Source organism: Mixophyes fleayi, chromosome 2 (genome assembly GCF_038048845.1).
Source record: "Mixophyes fleayi isolate aMixFle1 chromosome 2, aMixFle1.hap1, whole genome shotgun sequence".
Classification (NCBI taxonomy): Eukaryota; Metazoa; Chordata; class Amphibia; order Anura; family Limnodynastidae; genus Mixophyes; species Mixophyes fleayi.
In genome coordinates, this window is record NC_134403.1 from 83470858 (window position 1) to 83494416 (window position 23559).

The 23559-nt window shown below is 38.7% G+C and overlaps 1 protein-coding gene across 9 annotated transcripts in view; it reads left to right on the plus strand.

Annotated features, from left to right (window-relative positions):
- STAT6 (signal transducer and activator of transcription 6) overlaps window positions 1-23559 on the plus strand; it is a 331337-nt gene that overhangs the window by 241654 nt on the left and 66124 nt on the right. For all 9 annotated transcript variants that reach the window (XM_075199421.1, XM_075199416.1, XM_075199413.1 and 6 more), the window contains 3 exons: window positions 8208-8349; window positions 11516-11599; window positions 22257-22427. In XM_075199421.1, the coding sequence (XP_075055522.1) occupies window positions 8208-8349; window positions 11516-11599; window positions 22257-22427 (397 nt within the window). The remainder of the gene's footprint in view (window positions 1-8207; window positions 8350-11515; window positions 11600-22256; window positions 22428-23559) is intronic.

Consider the following 23559-nt stretch of genomic DNA (forward strand, 5'->3'; position numbering starts at 1 on the left):
AAGTGGACTATATATTTGAAAAGGTATGAACCAAATTAAATCAATTATGAAGGGTAAATTAACTCCATAGGTGTCTATATTAATTTTCAACTCCGTGAAATCAAACGGTGAACATAGCATGATAACATGACGGTATAATGTTTTCAGAAGATTTTAACTAAATTTTGATGAAATGGAAAAATTCTCACCATTAATAATAGGCATATTATATGTTATTAAAAAAGTAAGGGTAGTGTAAAACAAAATGTGCCCTTGGAAAAAGAGTACTACACTATTATGAATAGGCAATAAAGTTGAAAATGGTCTCTTAGGAAAAGGTCAGAGCTTTATAATTATATCCCTATGCCCAGTTTTACTTTGACTACGACCTTGGCAGTTCATAATACTGTTAAAATAAAAAACACACATAAGTATAATTTTTATGTAAATAATACAATTCTATCACAAAAATTGCACCAAAACTGCTCAACAGTCCTCTTTTATGCACATTTCTAACTTTTAAATCACAGCTTGCTCTTAATGGTACTAATAAAAGCTACAATATAATATTAGAAGTTATTTTCTCAATTTTTAGCCTGGGGAAATAAAAGACTTAATTTGCCTGTACTGTTGTAAATCCATGTGCTTACGTGAATTTGTTTTGTGGTTGACTGTACAAAAAATAACATGCCATATGTTTTAGTGAACATTTGTACTACTGTGTACTTGCGTACTGCAATTGTGGCACACCACACTATTTCAAAATAGCTCTTTTGAATGCCATTCAAATTTCTACAATACATCACTGTTTTCCTCATACTAATAATATTTTTTAGACACATTTTGATTATGTCTTTTACACTTAATGCATTTTTTAAACTTGTGGCACAAAGTCACAGTGATTAGCATTGCTGGCTCACAGCAAGGTGCGCTGAGAGAAGGATGGGGAGTGGGGCATTCACCCATCCACCACTCCATCTAATCTGGATTGGGCGAAGTAGAATGACTGCACACCACTGGTGTGCTGTAGCGCATCATCAGCTCTATTATGTTGGAATTATACCACTGGGTAGTAAAATTATTGTACATGTATTACACATCCGTTTGTAATATGTTGCACTACAGTTTGTTCACCAATCACAATGAGAAACATTTTATCTGTATTTACTGTTCTTTTTACAAAAGCTGGACTGACCCTGCCACAGCTTATTCTAGGTTCATTTGGTGTTTAGCTAAAGTGCAATAAATATAGAAGTTTTGATGCCTTCTTAAGCTAGTGAATGCAGTGCATTATTAGGTGGATGAGTATGTACCCATAAGGTGTATAACTTAGAAGACAAGTATAAATAAACTTTCCTCCCTGCATTTGGTGCAAAGCCGTAGCAGCACACAAAGTAGGTGCGTGGTCATGCCAAGATGAGGAATCGGTCATGGCAGGTTGATGGCATGCTCACATCATGAGGGAGCATACCATGTCCCCCCCGCCCCCACCACACCACCAGAGTGTACTTAGCTCTTCCTTTCACCATGGTGAAGGACATGCCTTCACGGCAGTCTGGAAAAATGTTGACAGCCAGGATGTTGAGTCAGTCCCCCTTAACATGCATAATATACTATATACTGTACAAGCAATTTTAAATTGTAGGAACACTAAGGAATTCCTTGACTATTAGACAGAGAATGCTGAGACAACTGCAAATATAATTATAATCTAATGTGGTATATTATTTATACTTGATGTCATTGTCTAATTGTGGTCAACCACTCTAATTTTTACCGGACCGCTATGTAGCAAATAGTGGTTGTTTAACCCTTGGGACGTCACCCACATTGTGTCTGATTCATGTTCAAACATATGTCCGTTTACGTGGTGTATGTTACGTGAAATAGCTCAGTGTATGTCTAGAAGTGGACAATAAGTCAGTGGATGCAATTGCATGTGTTATAGCTTAGTTTTTACCAATCATTATGAAGACAGAGACAAAAGCCACAAGATCCAAATGTTCTCTTCTTTATTTTATGCAAGTATGGGTGCAGCACTCATTTTCTGTTGCTGGGCAGAGTTTTAGTAACACGGGATGTGTTTTAGCACTACCCCCCTGTGACAGGATGGACTGCCTATGCCACCCTGTCTGTAGCTGCTGGGAATCGACTGGGCTTACTTAGTCATCGTTCCCTTTCATTATCCCAAATGCGCCCTCTAACCGCAGTAGGAGGGGATTACAAATGCTGCCACCACTGGACTCCTTACCGACATCCAGTACCAGGTTTCTTCTGGGTAACTGATGCTGTGAGTGTACCCCGTTACTGGTGTACCTGGGCTGGTACCCCTCACCTCTTCCTATCGACCAGGGTTCCTGTGGATGGATCCCCCCTGGCCTATCACACTGACCAGAGCTGCTGGGTAGTGGGCAGAGTGGAGGTATCAGGAAGCTGGGTCCATATCTCAGAACAGCTGGGAACGGATTAGAGTTGGGTCTAATCTGTAGGTCACAGGGATATAAAAGCTTTCAAGCAGGTCTTTGAAGCAAGTGATGCTTATTTGCTCACCATGTTAAAGGTACCAGTGAGCAGGTCAGATGAAACAAGAACAATTTTCAATACAAAACAGTGCTTTTAATACAGTTTTGGGCACAGCCTCACATGGTAAGCCAGCCCGCTGAGGTCTGAGCTATTTTTAGAATCAAGATGCATTGTGTTTACCCAAACATGGATTTACATGCAATGCAAAGCTAACAATATTTACACTTATCTGTGATATCCTAAAACTTGCTGTGATTTCCTGCATCTTGTTTTAGACACAGGAAATCTAACAGCAAGTCTATTAAAACCATCCTGTGCCTGGAGGTGCTTTGGAATTAGTGGCGCTTTATAAATAAATATATGATGATGACCCTCACACATCAAAGGGTCTAATTAACATGAGATTAAAATGGGTCCTTTCTTCAGACAGTTGCAGAATACACATTCCCAAAGAAAAGTTACAAAACCCGAAACAAGTCATTTCCCTACTCCAAAATACACAAAAGCCTTCCTCAACAAAGGCTTATTGCTTCAGGTATATACCTCAGAAATAATGCATTTCCTCTAGCAAAGATAAAACAAAAAAATTTCCTCCCCTGGTCTCAGAAATAAAGATATTTCCTTTACCAAAACACACAATATCAAAAATAAGTACGGTTGCAATTATATAAACAAGTGCCCTGCGCTATTTCCTTTAAACTAATTTATCCCATAAGTTATTTACACCCCTTATACAGAATTTGTCGTTGGAGGGGCCCACTACACATCTAGTTTAATCTAATCTTCTTCTACTTTGGTACAGACAAATACGAAGAATGTGCCTTATCTCTTTCTTTGTAAAGGCCTCAGTCAAACAGATTATTCTTCCCTGCAGAATATTAACTTGTATTAACTATTTAAAGTATAAGCACATATACATTGATTACTTGAATTCATCCAAATTCCATTATATATGTAACAATCCTCCCTCTGAATATTCCATCCTAACACAAATCAAGATGCAGTTATAGTATAAGTAACAGGTGGGTTTAATTACAAGGTCTTATACACTAGAGGCCCTACAACTAAGGATAGTACAGAAAACTAATAGCAAAAGGAAAAGGGTGTGTAAAAACGATGGGAAAATAACCAGTACTGAATATACCGGACAAGGGAGTCCCTATAGGCCCCCAGTCTATATCACACTAGGGATCACAGGTTAACCCTTGCTGTATTTTAACCTTTACATCCTTTGAAAAGCACAGTTAAAAAAGTAACACATACATAAATGACTAGTAATGAAATATCCACCCACAGCTATCACCGTTTATACTCTCACACATTTAGAATGCAAACAATTACACATCTGTCTATACATATAAAATATGAAAGTAAAAAAAGATGTTATTTTCCACTTTCTAGGAACAACTGTAAGAGCAGAGACACACATTTAAAACACGAGAATAACCTCCAGTTCTCTAGGCCATGGTTAGGTTTTATTCTTTGAATGTTAAGAGACTCAATTTCCCCAATAAATGTCTATTGGCACTCACTACATTCCATAAATGCAGAGCAGATGTTGGAGCCCTCCAGGAAACACATTTCTCATCCCGAGCTCCTACCTGTTGAGAGATTTGAGGTTCCCAGTGGGATATTCAGCTAATGATACATTTAAAGAGAATGGTGTGGCCATTTTGTTTAGTGTCCACATTCGATTCCACCTCCAGGTTAAAGTTGAGAAAGAGTCTGGCTGGTATCTGATCCTGATTGGCCTCTTAGAGGAAAAAACAGTGACTATAGTCTCTGTATGCTCATAATTCCTGTCAAGTCCCCTTCCTTAAAATGCTGTGTGACGAGATACATACACATGATCTATTGTATTTTGAAAACTGTTAGCAGAACATGATTTGTATGACATTTGTCGGTTTCAGTCTCCAGGTGTGAGGGAATATACCTATCATTCATTGGTACACAACATTTTCCTTCATAACTTTAGCGCTCACAAGATATACAACCCCGCGGCTATAGCTAACCATTTCACTAATTACTACACCAGCCTTTATAATTTATGGGATGGCACAGACAATTTACAACTAACAGGAGCCTCCATATCCATGTTCCTTCATCATTTGAATCTCTCCTCACTAGATGAAGACAGTTTGAAATCACTCAATCTTCCCTGGTCCCAGGGGGAGGTCAAATACGTTATTCAATGCCTCCAAAAGACAGGGCCCCTGATCCGAATAGATTTGTTAACGCCTTTTGCACCAAGATTCAGACGGAACTGGCTCTGCTCCTCACCAACCTGTATAATAATGTTTTGACGAGCGGTAGCTTCCCGCCCGAGAAGCTAGAGGTACAAATTATCACAATACCGAAACCTTGTAAGGATCACTCAGACTGTAAGAATTACAGGCCTATAGCGTTGCTTAACACCGATTTGAAATTTTTTGCTAAGTTGTTCGCCAATCGTCTGAACCCCTTTCTACAAAAATATAATCAATAAATAAGAACCGGCAGCTGTCATGAGGAGGTATGCCACAGTCCCTTAATTAATAATCTAAAAAGAAAAAAAGAAAATGACAGCGCTCTAGATCCCATGCACATTCAATGAAACATAAACAATTGGCAGAGTTCAAATAATGGACACAAGCTGCAAAGTAACACCATATATTAACATTTATCAAACAAGTCTGAAAAAAAATCTGCAGTGAGAGTAGCAATAATCACATACTTGTCAGTATAAACAAACGTCTGGTATTCATTAGCTAGAGGAGCTCTCCACAAATAACTCCTCTTAACTTATAGATTAGAATCATAAAAAAAAAATATATCCCAAAAATATCTTATTAATGTAATGCTGTCTTTTCATACAAGCATAGATGTCTTTCATTGCGGATAAAAACTCTATCTGTTAAATAGAAATCGGACATGTATATATAGTATGATGCAAGGAATGGTACAGGTTAATAAAGTGCTTTTAATTTACCCAAGTCCTTGGATAATAATTCAAAGAGACCACCACCCAATTTGCTTCTCAGTCATAACCCCTCAAAATTGAACTTTGCTCATGTAGATTACTGGGTATCATCCTAGGGTCTGACAGGAAATCTGGATCCATAATGGGTGCTTGTGACGACCCTTGTTATTGTGTCTTACTATAATAGGAGCAATACTATCCATAGCGGCCCTAACATCCCTGTTTGTACACAACCACACATATCACACTGCTAAGCATCTTGGTTTCACAGTAGTATTGGAGAGCGGAAGAATGGGGTTGCAGGCTGTAAAGGTAGTGGTGAAAGACTTGCATGGTAGAGGGTAAAATAAAACTAATCAAGCATACTGAAAAATACCATCCCACAATCCACCTGTAAAAGTCAGATTTCATGTCAAGCTCACCTTTTCTGTATGGTATACAGACTTTGCAGACCAGCATGTCAGAAACCCAATGCAACTCTCTCCCAGTCAAGGTACAAAGAGTGTGCAATCTTCTTTGCTGATAAGGTATCTTCCATACAGGCTGGAATCCCAACAGTATTGTCAAGCAAGTTCCAGGGTTCTAGGCTTGTGATTGTTGGTGATCTGGCCTTTTAGACAAGCTTTGTCCCCCTTTATGTAGAAGATTGTCATAGTGTTGTGTCTTACCAGTTGTGATCTGGACGCAGTCTCAACACACCTTCTAGTTGATTTAATTGTTCAGAATAGTTAATTTTTTTTAGCAGATTGACATTTTTTCAGAATCACTAAAGGAAGCAGTTGTCAGACCTTTTTTAATACAATAAATCTTTTTATACTCAGACTACAGACCGCTATCAAACCGTCTGTTTCTAGGGAAAGTTATTGAGAAAGTGGTTGCAAGCCTACTGTCCACACATGATATTTATGATGCATTTCAGTGAGCATTCAGTAGACATAGTACTTCATGGATTGAATGATCTTTTAGTGGTAAGAGACAGAGGCGATTTTATGATCTTAATCCTCATTGACCTCTCTGCAGTATTTAGTACTGGGGACCATGGGATTATAATAGAGCACCTGAATGTCTGTGAACTTGATGGATCGTTTTTCACTGGCAGGTCAGAGAGTCTTCAGGAGTACACTTATTTTCACCCTGCCCAGCAGCGTTCCACAGAGCTCTATTCCTGATTGGTTGACTCAGTTGCAGTCTTGTTATTTGATGGGTGACCTCCCATCGTAAAAACCTTTTTTATCAGGACTCAACTCAGCCAACTTGCACTCATCCACTCCGGGAGCTCAGCTAGACAGCCATTGAGGATTTTTATTGGGTTCTTAGTATATGGAACAAAGAACAGATACAGTGGAGTATTTTCTGTATAGTAGTTCTAGTCCAGGCTATGACATCTGATTATTCCACCCAGTGTTAGTATGTCTACTGCAAATAGCATGGGACAATCAGGCTTTCAAGCTTGTGGGTTCTGAGTTGCCAAACTCAGATCATGTGGAGAATCTTGGTGTCGTCCTTGATTATAAGATGATGATAATAATAATTTTATATATATATATATATATATATATATATATATATATATATATATATATATATATATATATATATATATTTATTATTTTTACAGGTGAGGCGGCAATCAAGGATTAAAGACAGACTGTAGTTGTATCAAAAAGGTGTATTTAATTCATTCTATCATTTTAATGCAATGTACTGAAAAGTTGGAATGGATTAAATATGTCTTTTTGATACATCTACAGTCTGTCTTAAATCCTTGAGTGCAGCCTTAGCTGGAATTGATTTTATTGTATTATCCATACAAATGAAGTACTGAGGAAAGCAACAGGGTAATGTACACCTGTTATTTAGGAGTGCCAAGCACCTGGATACTATATATACAGCAGGCTGACAGGGTGTGTCTGCAGTGAGAACCACTGATGAGAACTTTAAAGAAATGATGGGAGTGTCACCTGCCCATCAAGCTAGGGCTGTGGGAGAAGTGTCAAGTTTAAAAACCTGTCTGTTTCATAGTTCAATGTGACTGAAGCTGAATGTGTCCAGGGGGCTGGTTTCTGTTAATTTAGCGTTGGGGTCACAACAAAGTGTATGGAATCCTTATGTTCTCAAGTACTAAAAGCAAAGTTAAAAAGCAAGAAGCTGTATGTGTGTGCTGGTGCTATAATATATTTATAGATACATATATATTGTGTGTGTCTTATTTATATAGCACCAGCAAATTATGTAGTACTTTCCCGCAGACAATTCTGACTCAGTCACATCAGTTCCTGACCCACTTGAGCTTTAAGTCTAATTTTACTGCCACACAAACATGAGTACATTTTTGTCAGAAGCCAGTTGGCAGTATATTTCTGGACTGTGGGACTGTGGGTAAAACTCATGAAAACATGGGCATGTAAAACTATCTCTGCATCACACTAAATTTTACTTTAACAGGATATGTGCTATATATTATTAATACAAACAATAAACAGGTATATAATGTTGTATATGCAGAATAAATTACACTTATGTTTTGCTAAACATTTTTTGTAAAATGTGTAACAAATATTTGCAACAAAATATATTTTCCCTATATGACTCAGTTCTATAAGGCTTTATAGCCATCTTTCATTAAATTCAAATGTGCTCTATCATCTCTTTGGCATTTCAATTTCATAATTAATAGCACATTAATAAGTATGCTGTGAATTCTTTTGCTGCTGCCTTGGCTGACAAATGCTCTTTGTTTTTACAGGGATCATATCTCTGGAACAGATTCATTCAGCACTGAAATGGCAAATTCTGTATTAAAGAAATTAGTGGAAGAACTAGAGAAGGTATCCAGGAATTGTGGAAGCGATGCTCCCTTGGTTCTTCAGTGGGTCGAAAATTTTAAGGTATGTTATCCTTAGATGTTACCAAATCAACTGCAGATGTCACCAAAGTAACACTGCCCATTAGTGACGTCCCAATCACATCAGCAAAAATAGCTTTTTGCACGGGACTTGTTATGTGTTCTCTAGGTAGTGTGACATTCACACATTCCAAACAGTATATATACTATCCTCAGTCAGGAGGAAACATAGGGCCGGAGTCATTAAGGAGAGCAAAGCTTAATAAATGAGTAACTTTCCAACCATGTTGCATTGGAGGGTGAGGTAAATTTAAAATGTGATGACAGATTTATAGTTGGTGTAGGGCATGTCCTACATCAACTTTAAATTTCAGTGTACAAATAAAACTATCAAGGATTTGTGTGCTAGATGAAAAAAACAGCCAGTATTTAACTTATGTGCAAAATAATAAACTAATTTGCACCCTTTGCATTGTAACATGGTTTGTCCCTGAGAACAATTACCTTTTTTTGCCTTACTTTCCTTAATGACTCAGGCCCATAGTCTTCAACTCTTGAAGACACATACAGTGGAATGAAGCGATAGCCTGGGTTCCATTTCACCCTTTCATATTTACCCTGTTTGACATCTGAATCACCTACCCTGGTGAGATCCATGGTGAGCTCACAGACTTGGGACAAAGGTGCATTTCACTAATTTTACTTTTATTTCTAAATTCTGAGCCCCTGCTTTTAATTTGGCAGGAGGCTTGGGTACAATACTTTTCCATTTAGCTAGGTTGTTACTAAGAAGCAATCAGATAGGAATCTAGTTCAAGTGATTTAACACCAGGGGGTAAATGTATGAAAGGCCGATTTCTGCAAGTCCCCGGAAATCGGCGACTTTGCAGTGAAAATTTAAAGCGGCGATGGTTTGTAAAGGCAAGTTTGCTGTCTTTTTTTTTCAGATTTGTGTTTTTCTACATTTTTTTTTTTTTTTTCACAATTTATATTACAGCGTAGGATAAGAGTGAAAACGAGGGCATTACATGGGTAGGATTAAAGGACATAAGCTGTGAAAGCACTGAATGCACCTCTGAAGAACTTTCATTGTTCCCTTTCAATGTAACATCCTACTACTCAGTGGTCGAAGTGGGTTTGGTATACGCAATACTGCCTTCTACTGCCATCATTGTAAAACTATCAAATTCCACCCCCTTACATTTTGCACACTTCCACTGCATTTCTGTATCCCACCTCTAAATTTCCACTTTGACCAACAGTACTACTGAAATGTTTAAAAACCTTCATAAAACACCCTTCAGCGGTAGTGCCAAGTTAAGTCGATTGTGGTCCCATGACCAAAAGAGTTAAACTTTTAATGGCTTAATAGACTGGAATTGTAATAATATCAAGTACAACTTGTACATTACTTACCTTTTGTTGTAACCGTCAACCAACGGTGTTCTGTAGCAATGCGCTTCTTGCTGCTCCGACAGGTTGTGAACAAACTTCCTGCCTGAGCACTGTATTGTGGGGCTGTCCGAGGTCTCCAGATCTGGGCATGTGAAACTGGTGTTTTAAGGTCCACGTATGACCCTCTCCTTTTTACATTGTTTTACAACATATTATCTTACATTACTTTGAAGCTGATCTTGTTGTTTTAATGTAAAACAAGCATATAATGTACATGCTACAAATGCAGTCTTTACAAATATATATTTACTGTATTGTGATAGCAACATCGTAGTTAATAGAGGTTTTCTTCACTGAGATCGGCCCACAGGTGCAGTTTCATAGGGCTTTTCTTAATCACTGTATTCTCATTTCACAGCTCTGCAAATGAGCAGCCTCTTAGCAACAGACTTTAAGTAAACTAAAAGCAAGTTAACAGGCGTGCCAGTAAAAGGCTTTCGCTATAAAAATACAGTTTTAGCTGTAAATTAGTTACTATCTCTCTTTCTTTCCAGTTTTTCAATTAAACTAAATAAAAAATATACTTTATTATCATCCCATTCCCTTTCTCCCATATTGAGGATTCAGGCTTTCAGATATGATAGTGAGAGGATGATTCCTGTCACCATCCTCAAGATCTATTGAGATCCATTAAGAACCAACAATAATGAATGGAAACTTTGGCATCTCAAACCTCAGCAATCCATATTCTACATGTTGAATAAGGTTCATCTAAACCATCTATTAAAAAAAATGGATAAAGGGCATTATGAGAGTCTCTGTTTGAATCTGCATACAGCTTACCCAGGGCAGCCCACAATGACTAACTTTCCCAAAAGCTGGAGGAGAGCATCTGAAGAAGTGAAGAGATCCTGCTCACTAATAGAAGGTGTTGCACTTCCAGCCTCGCTTTCAAAGTTTAATAAATAATGAATATGGAGGAATGTCTTCTGGAAAAAGCAGCTCTTGCTTTTATTAGAATATGGACAAAGTGGATTGTATACGCCTACAAGTCTGTAGATTGTAATCAAGCTCAAACCGAGGATGAAACTGATTTATATATTTAGCGCCATCCACGGGACAAGAAAGAAATCAGACACTCCCTTGCTGTCAGGTTTAACTAAATGAACCTAAAATAATTTTCCTCCACCCCCACTTTAGCTTTGCTCTGTTGAGCGCAGAGATGGGGGCCGGGACGTAAGAATTGCTATTGTACCTGCCACTGTTCTATCTATTGAATTGCCCCCTTTGGAGTTCATTTTACCGGAGTTCATTATACCAGGGTCCTCTCATAGAGTTGCAGATCTCTCTCTCTCCCATCCCTTATACTCTGTCTCCAGCTATTGTCTCCCCTTATATACCTTTGTTTCTCCACACATGCACTGACTACAAGCCAAGCACCGATCTGCTAAGTCTTTAATTTACAGCAGTTGCACAACATTTACATGTGGACAGGTATTATAGGCAAATGGGAAAAGAGAAGGGATCTCAAACAGCCCTAGCACAGAATCACTGTTGTGTGTGCAAAATTGTATTTGTATTAATAACTGTAAAATAAATGTTAATTTGAAATAAGTATAATACATTTAATTTGTTAGCAAAGCAATGTTGATTTTGTTAGTGTGTTCAATAGCCATAAAAATGTATTTAAAAAGTACATGGGATATAATACACAACATGCACTATCTACTAATCTTAATAACAGTGATTGGTCCTATGCGGATTTTGTAGTTGAACTCATTCTTTCCTTCTAACATATTTATCTCTGAATTTAGAGGCTGTCTCAGCAGGAACCAATAAGAATAATCCATTTATTCAAGACTGTTTGTAAAGGAGAAATGGACGCTGTTGTGAAGAAGGTATGATTAAATCACTCTTTTCCTGCATTTCCAAAACTATCATTTACATAATTGTAGATTTGACAGATTTGAGATAAGAAAGTTGCAGAAAAGTAAGAATTTACTTACGGGAAAACTCAAGGTACACATGACTTCTGGCATCTTCCTGCACTTCAGCTGTGACAGCTGTTCAATATCCTTGGATAAGTAAACGCTGTTGCCTCTGACCAGCCCCTTAGTTTATTTGATGTCTGGATAAAATGGCAGGGTAGAGAAGCTGAGGGCACTGGAGATAGATAGATAGATAAGTTAGGCAGCTAAGTGAGGAGCATAGTTGGAATTGCAGCTAGATAACAGACCAACCACCTCGGGAGCAGAAGACATGTGACATAACAGCTGAAAAATGGGTGTTCTATGGGATGAATTGTTCAGTTTCACAGGGCTCTATGGAGACATTTAATAATATCCAGAATATCTGCATCTAGTCAAGTATAACATAACTTTTCCATATATATATTAGAGATGAGCGGGCTCGGATATCTGAAATCCGAGCCCACCCGAACGTTGCCGATCCGAGCCGGATCCGAGACAGATCCGGGTATTCCCGCCAATTGCAAAACTGAAACCGAGGCTCTGAGTCATAATCCCGCTGTCGGATCTCGCGATACTCGTATTCTATAAATTCCCCGCTAGCCGCCGCCATCTTCACTCGGGCATTGATCAGGGTAGAGGGAGGTTGTGTTAGGTGGTCCTCTGTCCTGCTATATCTCGTGCTGTGCTGTGCTGTGCTGTACTGTGCTGTGCTGTGCTGTGTTCTGCTCAGTCCAGTGGTGCTGCTGGGTCCTGTGCTCTGTCCTTCTGAGTTCAGTGGTGCTGCTGGGTCCTGTGCTCTGTCCTTCTGAGTTCAGTGGTGCTGCTGGGTCCTGTGCTCTGTCCTTCTGAGTTCAGTGGTGCTGCTGGGTCCTGTGCTGTGTCCTGTTCAGTCCAGTGGTGCTGTGTCCTGTGCTCTGTCCTTCTAAGGGCATTGGTATTTCCCCATTATTCCCAAGTTCTAAAAAAATTAAAAAAAAGTTGTAAAAAAATAAAAATAATTATAAAAAAAAGAAATTAAAAAAAAATATCCAAAAACAATCCTGCGGTATAAGTCCATTGGTACTGCTATATTACAAAGTTCACTGATTCAGCAGTATAAGTCCAGTGGTACTGCTATATTACAAAGTTCACTGATTCAGCAGTATAAGTCCAGTGGTACTGCAATATTACAAAGTTCACTGATTCAGCAGTATAAGTCCAGTGGTACTGCTATATTACAATGTTCACTGATTCTGCAGTATAAGTCCAGTGGTACTGCAATATTACAAAGTTCACTGATTCAGCAGTGTATAAGTCCAGTGGTACTGCTATATTACAAAGTTCACTGATTCAGCAGTATAAGTCCAGTGGTACTGCAATATTACAAAGTTCACTGATTCTGCAGTATAGGTCCATTGGTACTGCTATATTACAAAGTTCACTGATTCAGCAGTATAATTCCAGTAGTACTGCTATATTACAAAGTTCACTGATTCAGCAGTATAAGTCCAGTGGTACTGCTATATTACAAAGTTCACTGATTCAGCAGTATAAGTCCAGTGGTACTCTCCTGTGCCGCATATAATTTTTAAAGGCTTTGCCGAGTGTGGGTGGCTTAGGGGTACGCTCTTTTGTGCTACATATAATGGAAAACAAACATTTGGAGGATAAAGTAGGGAAAGATCAAGACCCACTTCCTCCTAATGCTGAAGCTGCTGCCACTAGTCATGACATAGACGATGAAATGCCATCAACGTCGTCTGGCAAGCCCGATGCCCAATCTCCTAGTACAGGGCATGTAAAATCCAAAAAGCCCAAGTTCTCAAAAAGTAGCAAAAAGAGAAACTTAAAATCATCTGAGGAGAAACGTAAAGTTGGCAATATGCCATTTACGACACGTAGTGGCAAGGAACGGCTTAGGCCCTGGCCCGTGTTCATGACTAGTGGTCCAGCTTCACCCAAGGATCTAAGCCCTCCTCCTCCCCCCTACAAAAAATTGAAGAGAGTTATGCTGTAAGCAACAACAACAAAACAGCAAAGAACTCTGCCTTCTAAACAGATGACATCACAAATCCCCAAGGTGAGTCCAAGGGTGTTGGTGATTGTGAAGCCTGACCTTCCCATCGCTGTACGGGAAGAGGTGACTCCATCCAGCATTTGCAGCACACCCTCTGCATATGTTGATAGGATCACCCACAGTGTAGATCCAGATTTGGATAATCAAGATGTCAATGTTGTACACCGGGAGGAGACTATTGATGTAGCTGGCGCTGTGGAGGAACTTGATGATGAGGATGGTGATGTGGTTATTGTAAATGAGGCACCAGGGGGGGAAACAGCTGATATCCATGGGATGAAAAAGCCCATCGTCATGCCTGGTCAGATCATAAATGAATGAAAATGACCTGTCATCGTCAAAAACAAGAGGTATTGACACGCTCGAACTACACCCTGTATATGCTGCAGAGGATGTAGGAGCAGGCAGCTGTGCAGTGGAATTCAGACCATTTGAAGGCGGAGGTATTGTGGCCCCGGTACCAAATTGTGTACCGGGACCACTGCACTATGCAGTCCAGAAAGCTACCTCGGTGAAACGTTTTGGACTAAAAACAATATTGTGAGGTGTTCAGAATAGACTGGGAATTAGTGGAAATGATTGTTATTGAATGTTACTGAGGTTAATAATAGCGTAGGAGTGAAAATAAACCAAAAAACTTGTTTTTAACACTTTTTATATTTTTTTCAAAATAAATCCGAATCCAAAACCTTAAATCCAAACCAAAACCTTTCGTCAGGTGTTTTGCGAAACAAATCCGAACCCAAAACCTCAAGCAAATCCGAATCCAAAACACGAGACACCAAAAGTGGCCGGTGCACATCCCTAATATATATATATATATATATATATATATATATATGTATATATATATAGCTTACCAAGTGAATGTGTAAATAAAGAAACTAGTAAATTAAAAAACAATCTAGTGGGAGATACAACACTTTTATACAATAATGGTTAGTATATATGTGTGTCTGTTTGTGGACACACATAGGGCGTCCTGTAGAGTTAGACATAAGTCCAGCTCAAACACGCAGTAGGAACACTACTTATATCTTTGTCTGTTCTCAGACTTGTTCCTCTCTGTGCTTAGAGAGGTGAAACAGCGGAGGTGGTGGGTGGGTAGACATTGCTCCTTACATACTATGCTGAGGGAGAAGTAACCGCAGATACACCAGTTGCCGCTGCTTTCCCCCTGATCATCAGCAAGGACATTCTTGTATTTTAAAAAAAAACAACATTTTAAGAAAGCATTAGTTCCACCCGCCCCCCCAAAAAGCTTAACTTTCCCTAGTTCTGCCAGCCTAGGCTGGTACTGGCAAAATCGGAGGACATAAATTGTGGGATCCCCCGGAATTTACCAGTACCAGGAATAGGCTTTGCCAGGTGTCAGTGAGAGATGTTACAATAAGAGCTCAAAGCTAACTAATAGAAGATCAGGGCTGAATAGTGCTAGGAAACCTGTAGCCACATAACAACATTTATCACAATGCAGCTAGAAGACTGAACACCGATAGGACCTCATCATCTCACGTTCTACCATGGGACAACCTCTGCTGCTGTCCAGTCCCCTGGTATCAATGCAGTCAGGGATTTTCTACCCCTTTAAAGATCGTTTTAGTGGAATCTTCTTACTTTTTCCTCCTAATCTTAGTCTAATTAGCATATGCATTTATCAGTTTTAGCTTTTAAGGATCGTAGATCATAAAGATCATAGAAATACAGTTTTGACCACCTAAGTGTATGAGCTGAATTGTTTTTAATTCAGGCAGATCTATCACACCCTGTTAACTAAATTGGTTCTCCTGGGAACCCTGTCTTTCCATGTGGCTGCTAGTAAACCTCTTGTGGATGCACAAATGGGCCTAATCAATTTATTATGCTGTTTGTTAATCCGTCCAACAAATTTACAAAAAAAACAGCCATAGCAGCTAGGAATGGGGGCTGTCAGCTTGTTCCCCAATGCCTCAGAAACAAATGGCCAATGGAAAATGTTCTTCAGTAGGACTAGAGTCATCCTGTTTCTTCAATAATGTTAATAATTTGATTTGTGCCCCTCATATGTAAACAATATAAGCACTGTGTTATATCCAAATTTGAAACAATATCGACTTAAAATATGCTGTGCTTTATCTTTCCTGTAACAGAGCTTCTAATTATTTTAAAAAATCTTGTGTTGGTTCATTCTTTAACCGATCACTGTTGCTTAAAATGATTAGCCCTTCTTCTTTTCTGTTGGTCTAATAATTATTTCCTAATTACTTTGTATTGTTTTAACAGCATTAACCTTTGACTTTTATATACATGTACATTGCAATTTTTTATTTGTCTTAATACAGTTTTTGCGGCTTTCTAAAGGTTAATTATATTCTGGCTGAGCTCACTTTTTCGGATCATCTATTTGAAACGTTTTGGAAAAGTTAGCAATCCTTGATTGTCCTTTTTTTATTGTTTAGTTTATCTTTTGAATATTTGTTTTCATAACATAACTTGTGCACACCTACCCATCATTATCACTTGTTTATGTATGTTTTTTTAATTACTTGTATTCCATATTCATTATGTATTTTATAAATTGCTTGGTGATTATAATGTGTGATCAGTTCATTGTTAATTTTTTTATCATCTTTCAAGCCTTATTTTATTATATATCATACGCTTGCTGTTACTTCTGCTGTCACTTTACCATGCAACACTCTGTCTAGACCTAAAAGCACTAAACAAACCAAAGGACTTTTTCCCAGTACCTCTATGTCACTCTAGGGTCATTCCGGATCTATGAATGCTTGCTGATAGACCCAAATACCCCCCAAACATCTAGTGAGCACCATAAAAAGGGACATGTAAAGGGATAATACTGGCATTTGTGGGTTATCTGTGTAACATATAGCTAGCAGTTGAGGTACTGTATATGTGCAAAGTTTTTGGTGACTTCTGTGGAACATGTAGCTGGCAATGGAGCTAACTTTTTGCGACATGGGGATTGGCAATGCAGGGTACCTGTGCAAAATGTGGCTGGCGATGTGGGGCATATGTTTACTATATGGCTGGCAATTGAGACTGTATTAGCAGCATATATGTATAAAAGTGAATTAATTTGCTGTCTAGGAGAATGACAATCATTTGCTGTGTAGTCATCATTGTTAGGCATTGTGTGTTTTTTTATGCTGTCCAGTACATGTACACTATATGGACAAAAGTATTTGGTCACACCTGTTAATTATTAAATTGAGCTGTTTCAATCAGACTCGTTGCCAGAGGTGTATAAAATTTTGCACATAACCATGCAGTCTCCATTTGCAAACATTTGTGATACAAAATGGGTCGTTCTGAAGAGCTCAGTGACTTCAAGCGAGGTACTGTGATAGGATGCCATAAGACAGTTCATGAAATTTCATCCCTGATGGATATTCCACGGTCAACTGTAAGTGATATTATTAGACAATGGAAGCGTTTAGGAACAAAAGCAACTCAGCCATGAAGTGGAAGACCACGTAAAATCACAGAGAGTGGGATCAATGACTGCTAAGGCGCATTGAGCGTAAAAATCATCAACGCTCTGCTGATTCCACAGCTGAAGAGATCCGAACTTCCACTGGCATTGATGTAAGCACAAAAATTGTGAATCGGGAGCTTAATGGAATGGGTTTCCATGCCCGAGCAACTGCATGCAAGTCTTAAATCACCAAGACCACTGCCAAGCAGGGCCGGATTTACCACTATGCAACCTAGGCAATTGCCTAGGGCCCAGCGGTCCCCAGAGGGCCCTCCCAGGGCTGGCGGTGAGACCACCCTTTAAAAATAGGCTGCTGCTTATGGGCCACTGCTATTTGCTTGCCCCCCAGGGCTAAAATCTGCCAGCCAGCCCCTGAATAGGGGTATATGTTATGATAAATAACTATAGTGCTATGAATTTTTTCAGGGAGGGGGCCCCAAACCAGTATCTTGCCTAGGGCCCCATGAGGTCTAAATCCGGCTCTGCTGCCAAGCGTCGGATGGAGTAAAGCACACTGGACTGTGGAACAGTGGAAACGTGTTCTCTGGAGTGAGGAATCACGCTCCTCTGTTTGGCAGTCAGATGGGCGAGTCTGGGTTTGGTGGATGCCAGGAGAACGTTACCTGCCTGACTGCATTATGCCAACTGTGAAGTTTGGTGGAGGAGGGATAATGGTATGGGGCTGTTTTTTAGGGTTTGTGGTAGGCCCCTTATCTCCAGTGAAGGGCAGTTTTAATGCTTCAGCACACCAAGTAATTTTGGACAATGCTATGCTTCCAACTTTGTGGCAACAGTTTGGGGAAGGCCAAAGACATGGTTTGAGGAGTTCAGGGTGGAAGAATTTGACTGGCCCACACAGAGCCCTGACCTCAACCCCATTGAACACCTTTGTGATGAACTGGAACAGAGATTGTGAGCCAGGCATTCTCATCCAACATCAGTGCCTGACCTCATAAATGCTCTACAGAATGAATGGGCACAAATTACTGCAGAAACATTCCAACATCTTGTGGAAAGCCTTCCAAGAAGAGTGGAAGCTGTTATCGCTGCAAAAGGGGACCAACTAAATATTATATGTATTTGAATACATTGTCATTACAGTCCTTGTTGGTATAATGGTGAAGCGTCCAAATACTTTTGTCCATATAGTGTATATGTCCTTTGGAAGAATATTTTAAAAAAAAAAAAAAAACATATCCCAAATAAGGTCTATTAAACATAACCACACTCATTTAAAATGTGTGGGGTGCTATATGTGCAACAGCAGGGGGTATTTTGCCTGCCAGTAATCATTGAAAGATGTCCCATTTGATAGGTGAAGCCTATTTAACTAGTATTGTGGTGATTCGTATTTTTGTCAAATTATGAGGATAACTGAGTTTTAAAAGGTTATTGCCGTAGTCTGGGCTCTTATAATAAATAGGCCCCAATCAGGCACAGTCATTTTTGAGCGGAGTTTTACTTTAACATCTGTTTTACACTTCAGCATTTGTTGACTTGCCTATGTTTCTGTTTGTTTCCCATCACCCATTTAAATGGTAAACTCTTCAAAACAGGGACTTTAGTTGATGTTATACTATATTACACCCAATATACTGCAGCTCTATTGGACTTGTTCAATAGTCGTATATAAGTTTCCATAACGGACCTTTTGTCACAGATCATCAACCAGGTGTAGTAGCACAATGCAATGAATTCAGTATGGTCGCACTGCGTAATGATTCACTGACTAGCGGAGGCAGAAAGATCGGAGAGCCCACAGTATTTCTACATGCCTGATAATATCTCCAGCACTGCAAAGTGAGAGGCTGATAGAGAGGGGCTATAGTTTTAGATCCATATAAAAAGCTATGAGAGAAGTCTATCATAAAGATCGGAATGATCTAATCTTTGCATCCAAAAGAAAGATAAAACCAACAAAATTCGATTCATAGGAGATTTCTGCAATGAGTGAAAACAGATTCAGATGATCATTCAAAAACATTGGTCCATTCTACTTTGACACAAATCTTTCAAAGGTCCTAGAAGACAAAGTTAAATTCAGCTGGCGACAAAGTACGAATCAGAAGGACAGATTAGTCAGGAGCCATTTGGTTCCCACCAAAAATAGGGAATGGATAACGGGATCATATAAATGTGGTAATTGCAAAATTTGCAATAACATGTTAAGAAAATCTGAATTTGTAGATCGTTTTGGGAAAACCCACAAAATCAATAGCTATATCAATTGTAAACAAAAGGAGTGATATATATTCCTGAGTGCCCATGCAACCTGATACATGTGGGCTCAAACAACGCTTCCTTGAACATATGGGCTCGATACGAAATACATACCGTGACAAGGAATGTCAGAAACAACTCACATCAGTGGCCAGACATTTTCTGGCTAAACATATAGCAATCCTAATTGTTATGGGATTGATAATATTCATTTGGGCATTAGAGGAGGAAATCTGGAAAAACAAGTATTGGAAGGAGAAAGCAAATGGATTTTTCTGTTAAATTCCCTCTCACCATCTGGTCTAACTGAAAGCTGTAGCTTGGTGAGCTTTTTATAAACTCTCTGACCACCCTTATTCCTTGTAATTCTCCTTATTCTTGTCAATATAGAACCTAATAGTACCATTGTTATTATTTATCATATTCTATTTTATTATCTTTTCCTCTTTCTGATGCCAATACGCTTAACAGATAGAATGACATCCCCTTAATGAGATCTATGGGCTCTAGCAATTCGTCCATTCCTCATATATAGCGATTTCTGATTAAGATTTAGACAATGTTCTCTCAAATGATTTATTGTTTACAGTTACACCAATGAAAATCTGCAGTACTTGTATTGCAAACTCTGTCTACATAATTGTCAGCGATTTCTCTCATACTTGTATGAAATTTATCTCCAATTGGGATATTACATATTATTTCTTTCTCTTTACTCCGTCTTCAATGAATCGATGCCCATTGGTGGACACTCATTTCAATCATTCGGCGCTTCAGATGATTGTCTTATACTTACATAAAAGGTAAAAGGGAATCCTAGACGGCTGATCGGGTTATCCCTTGAAAAAAGCGGACGGCGAAACATACGTCAGGACGTTTGGCGTCATCTCTGACGTCATAGACCCGGAAGTAACAGCCGACACGGGGATCTTGCCGTGCATATCGGCATTGGCCGTATATGCAATCCTCTCTCATTAAGATTATAATAACTTACTCCATATATCGATGCCAATAGCTTATTCATTTTTTGGCAAATATCTTTAAGATTCCAATAATAATTGTAGTTTATTAAGCGCATATAAAAGTATTCCTTTGGAGAGTATGAGACCTGCACAAATGAGATCCAATCATATATCTCATAATGCAGAGTTAATAAACAGCTGAACATATAGATCGCTAACTAACATCCAGTGGAACTTTATCCCTCTTCATTTATACTGATGTGTCTTTCTAGTTTAATCATCCAGTGACTATTTTCAAAGAGAGTGCACCTTAGATATCAGTCATCTCTAAGCACAATAGATATCATTATGTGCACTAAAATAATGTCTTTCAGTTACCTCATTACTTTTATTTGAACAATTACTACTACATGGGAGACATGCAGAATATCTGTTTGAGTGAGACAATCTATGCTAAATGTGGCTTTAAAATGATAAGACATGCAAATATCTTCTGAATTTCCATGCCGATATTGACTATTGCAAATGCAGCGTTAGGTATATATTAATTGTGGCCATTTCAAAGCATTTATACCACATAGTCCAAGTTTGGTTCTAGCAATTTATACTCACCAGTAGCTTACTGTTCACAGTATTTGAGTAGAGGTAATTGCCACGTATGATATAATTAGGACCTCAGATCTTTTCTTTCTGCAATACATCTGACTATTCATTGAGATCTGTAGTACCTAGGGGTTGTACTCAGTGCGTCTGTGACTGAAGGGTCCATTGTTTTAATTCACCACTTTTCTACTCTTTTCACTTGTTTTTAATATTTCGCTTACATTCTCTAAATAAAGTCTTCAGCCCGGATACATATATACATAGGTGATTATTTTTGAGCTCCAACTCTTTCTCCTTTAATTTATTTTAGACTAGTATGAATGTTGTGGATGGGGGGGGGCTTACAGAAGCCAGCATAACAGTTACCAATATATTTTTTGACTAATTATTATTTAATATTATCTTTGACTTATAAGGCGCCACAGAGGGTCCGCAGCGCCATACATTACATATACAGAAATCAGAACTAAGACACATGAAGCACTTCTGTGGGACAAGGAGACCAAGTTTCCCATTTAGTATAATGTCTTACTCCCACTGTGTTTAATACCTTCAGAAAGCCAGTTTTAGAACACTAGTATGCCACAGTCTTTAAACACGTTTCTCTTATCATTAGTGAGGTTTTTGTTTCACATTTATAAACCAGAATTTGAGGTTTTCTCACCTTTCATCAGACTGCACAGATCTGTTGCCAAAATATAGAATACAGAGATTGTGTAACTTGTTCAGACCAGACATGAAAACAGAGTTATATTTAGATTGATGCCACGTGAGGCTGTAAACAAACAATGGCATAAACAGTGTTTGAATTACTACAGTTTTGTATTGTTTTGTATAAAGCAATGGATAAAACAGAGAGTTGTTCTTGTATACAATGATACCCACTGCAGACGGTTGGCATCCAATGTATTTGTTAAAAGTTTCAGGAGGGTCTGCACATGCAGTGAGTTATCAAATACATTCATTCAAATATAAGTAAATACGTTAAAGGCCCCTGAAGATGGGAACCCAGTATAACAAATATATGTAAGTATGTAGACTACCTTAACAGAAAGCGCAGTCAAGAATAATTACCACTATTTATTCCGGTATGTTTGCTAATGAATATCAGAAATGGTGGTTGGGCATACTAGTAGGCACTTTTTCTTCGAACACAGTTCTCCTAAACCCGTACATTATCACTGGCAGCATAATGTCACTAAAGCACAGTTAAAAGTAAGGTCCTGTGAGTGTGTTTGAAACAGCGTCTTCTTTGTTGTTCTCTAGAATACTCGCTTGAGTGCGGTCTTTCAATGTCGACAGGAGGAGATGCTGTTTAATTTCCGCAGTATGAAATTGCAACACAAATTGGAACAGATGTCGCTGGTGAAGCAAAACCTGAATATTGCGCTGGAGAATCTAACATTCCAAGTACAAGATTTATCAAGTCTTCAAAAGGTAATATAACATGTGAGAATGAGGAGATAGATATCTACATTAATATTTCTAGGCTGAATTTCAAGCAGGTACTGACTTGAAAGTGATGCCTGTCAATACACGCACAGTATGTGTGGTAAAAATGAATTCTTCCATTATGTTCTACAGAAAACCAGGTTTGAAATTTGCCCACTTCTTTGCAGGGACTCTGCTAGATCCAGCTCAAATACATGCAAATTGTCATTGCTGTACAAATAGTTTGCCTCCCCATATTACTTCCTGTCCTCCCAATATAGCTGGGTATCCTCTAGTTACTTCCTCCTCGTATGGCTGTATATTACTCACTCATCTTTCCCATAATGCCTTGCTTTCTTCTCATCTTCCTATGCATGGCATAATAAACGTTTTCAAAGATCTAGTGGATCTGCTAAGAAAGGCAATACAGTGAGTGCAGTTATAGTGGAGTTCTCTAATTTTAATTTGTCATATTACAATACAATATAGGACTGTTTGTGAAAGATCACGTTTACCCTTTTTCCTACGTCAGCATGCACAGACTTGTGGCTCACCAATGAAGAGTTTGAGCCAACAACCATTTCAGTGTCCAGCACAAAGTGGCCTACCTTAGGTTTCTATCCCAGTAAGTCCCCTGAAAACTGCAGTTTTCAGAGGATTATCAAATGGGAAAAAAAGTTTATATTTATTATTAGAGGATTGCAGCAATAATCTTGATATGTGCTGCGGTCCAAGCCTCTTTGATCGCAGATACAGCCCCCATAGATGTTTATGGGGATTGAAAAAATGACATATTTATGAAGCTCCAAAATTCAGACATTGACCCTAATAACCAATGCCATTTGAAGATGGCGTTAGACGTTCTATCCTATGGGGAGATCATTGGAGGAAAAGGGCTTTTTGGATCCTCCCTGGCATGCTTTGTTCTCCTCCTCTCCTTCCTATCACAAATTGTGCAAAGGCCAGGTGAACCTGTAAGTAAAATTATTGCAATTGCGATCACTTAACTATAGACAATTCGCAAGTACAGGATTCTATTGGACTTGCTAACCCAGCTTAACAATTTTAATAAAAATTAAATCAATTCAATAGAAAATGATAATTAACAGGAAGAAAACGTGATAAGTCATAAACAGAC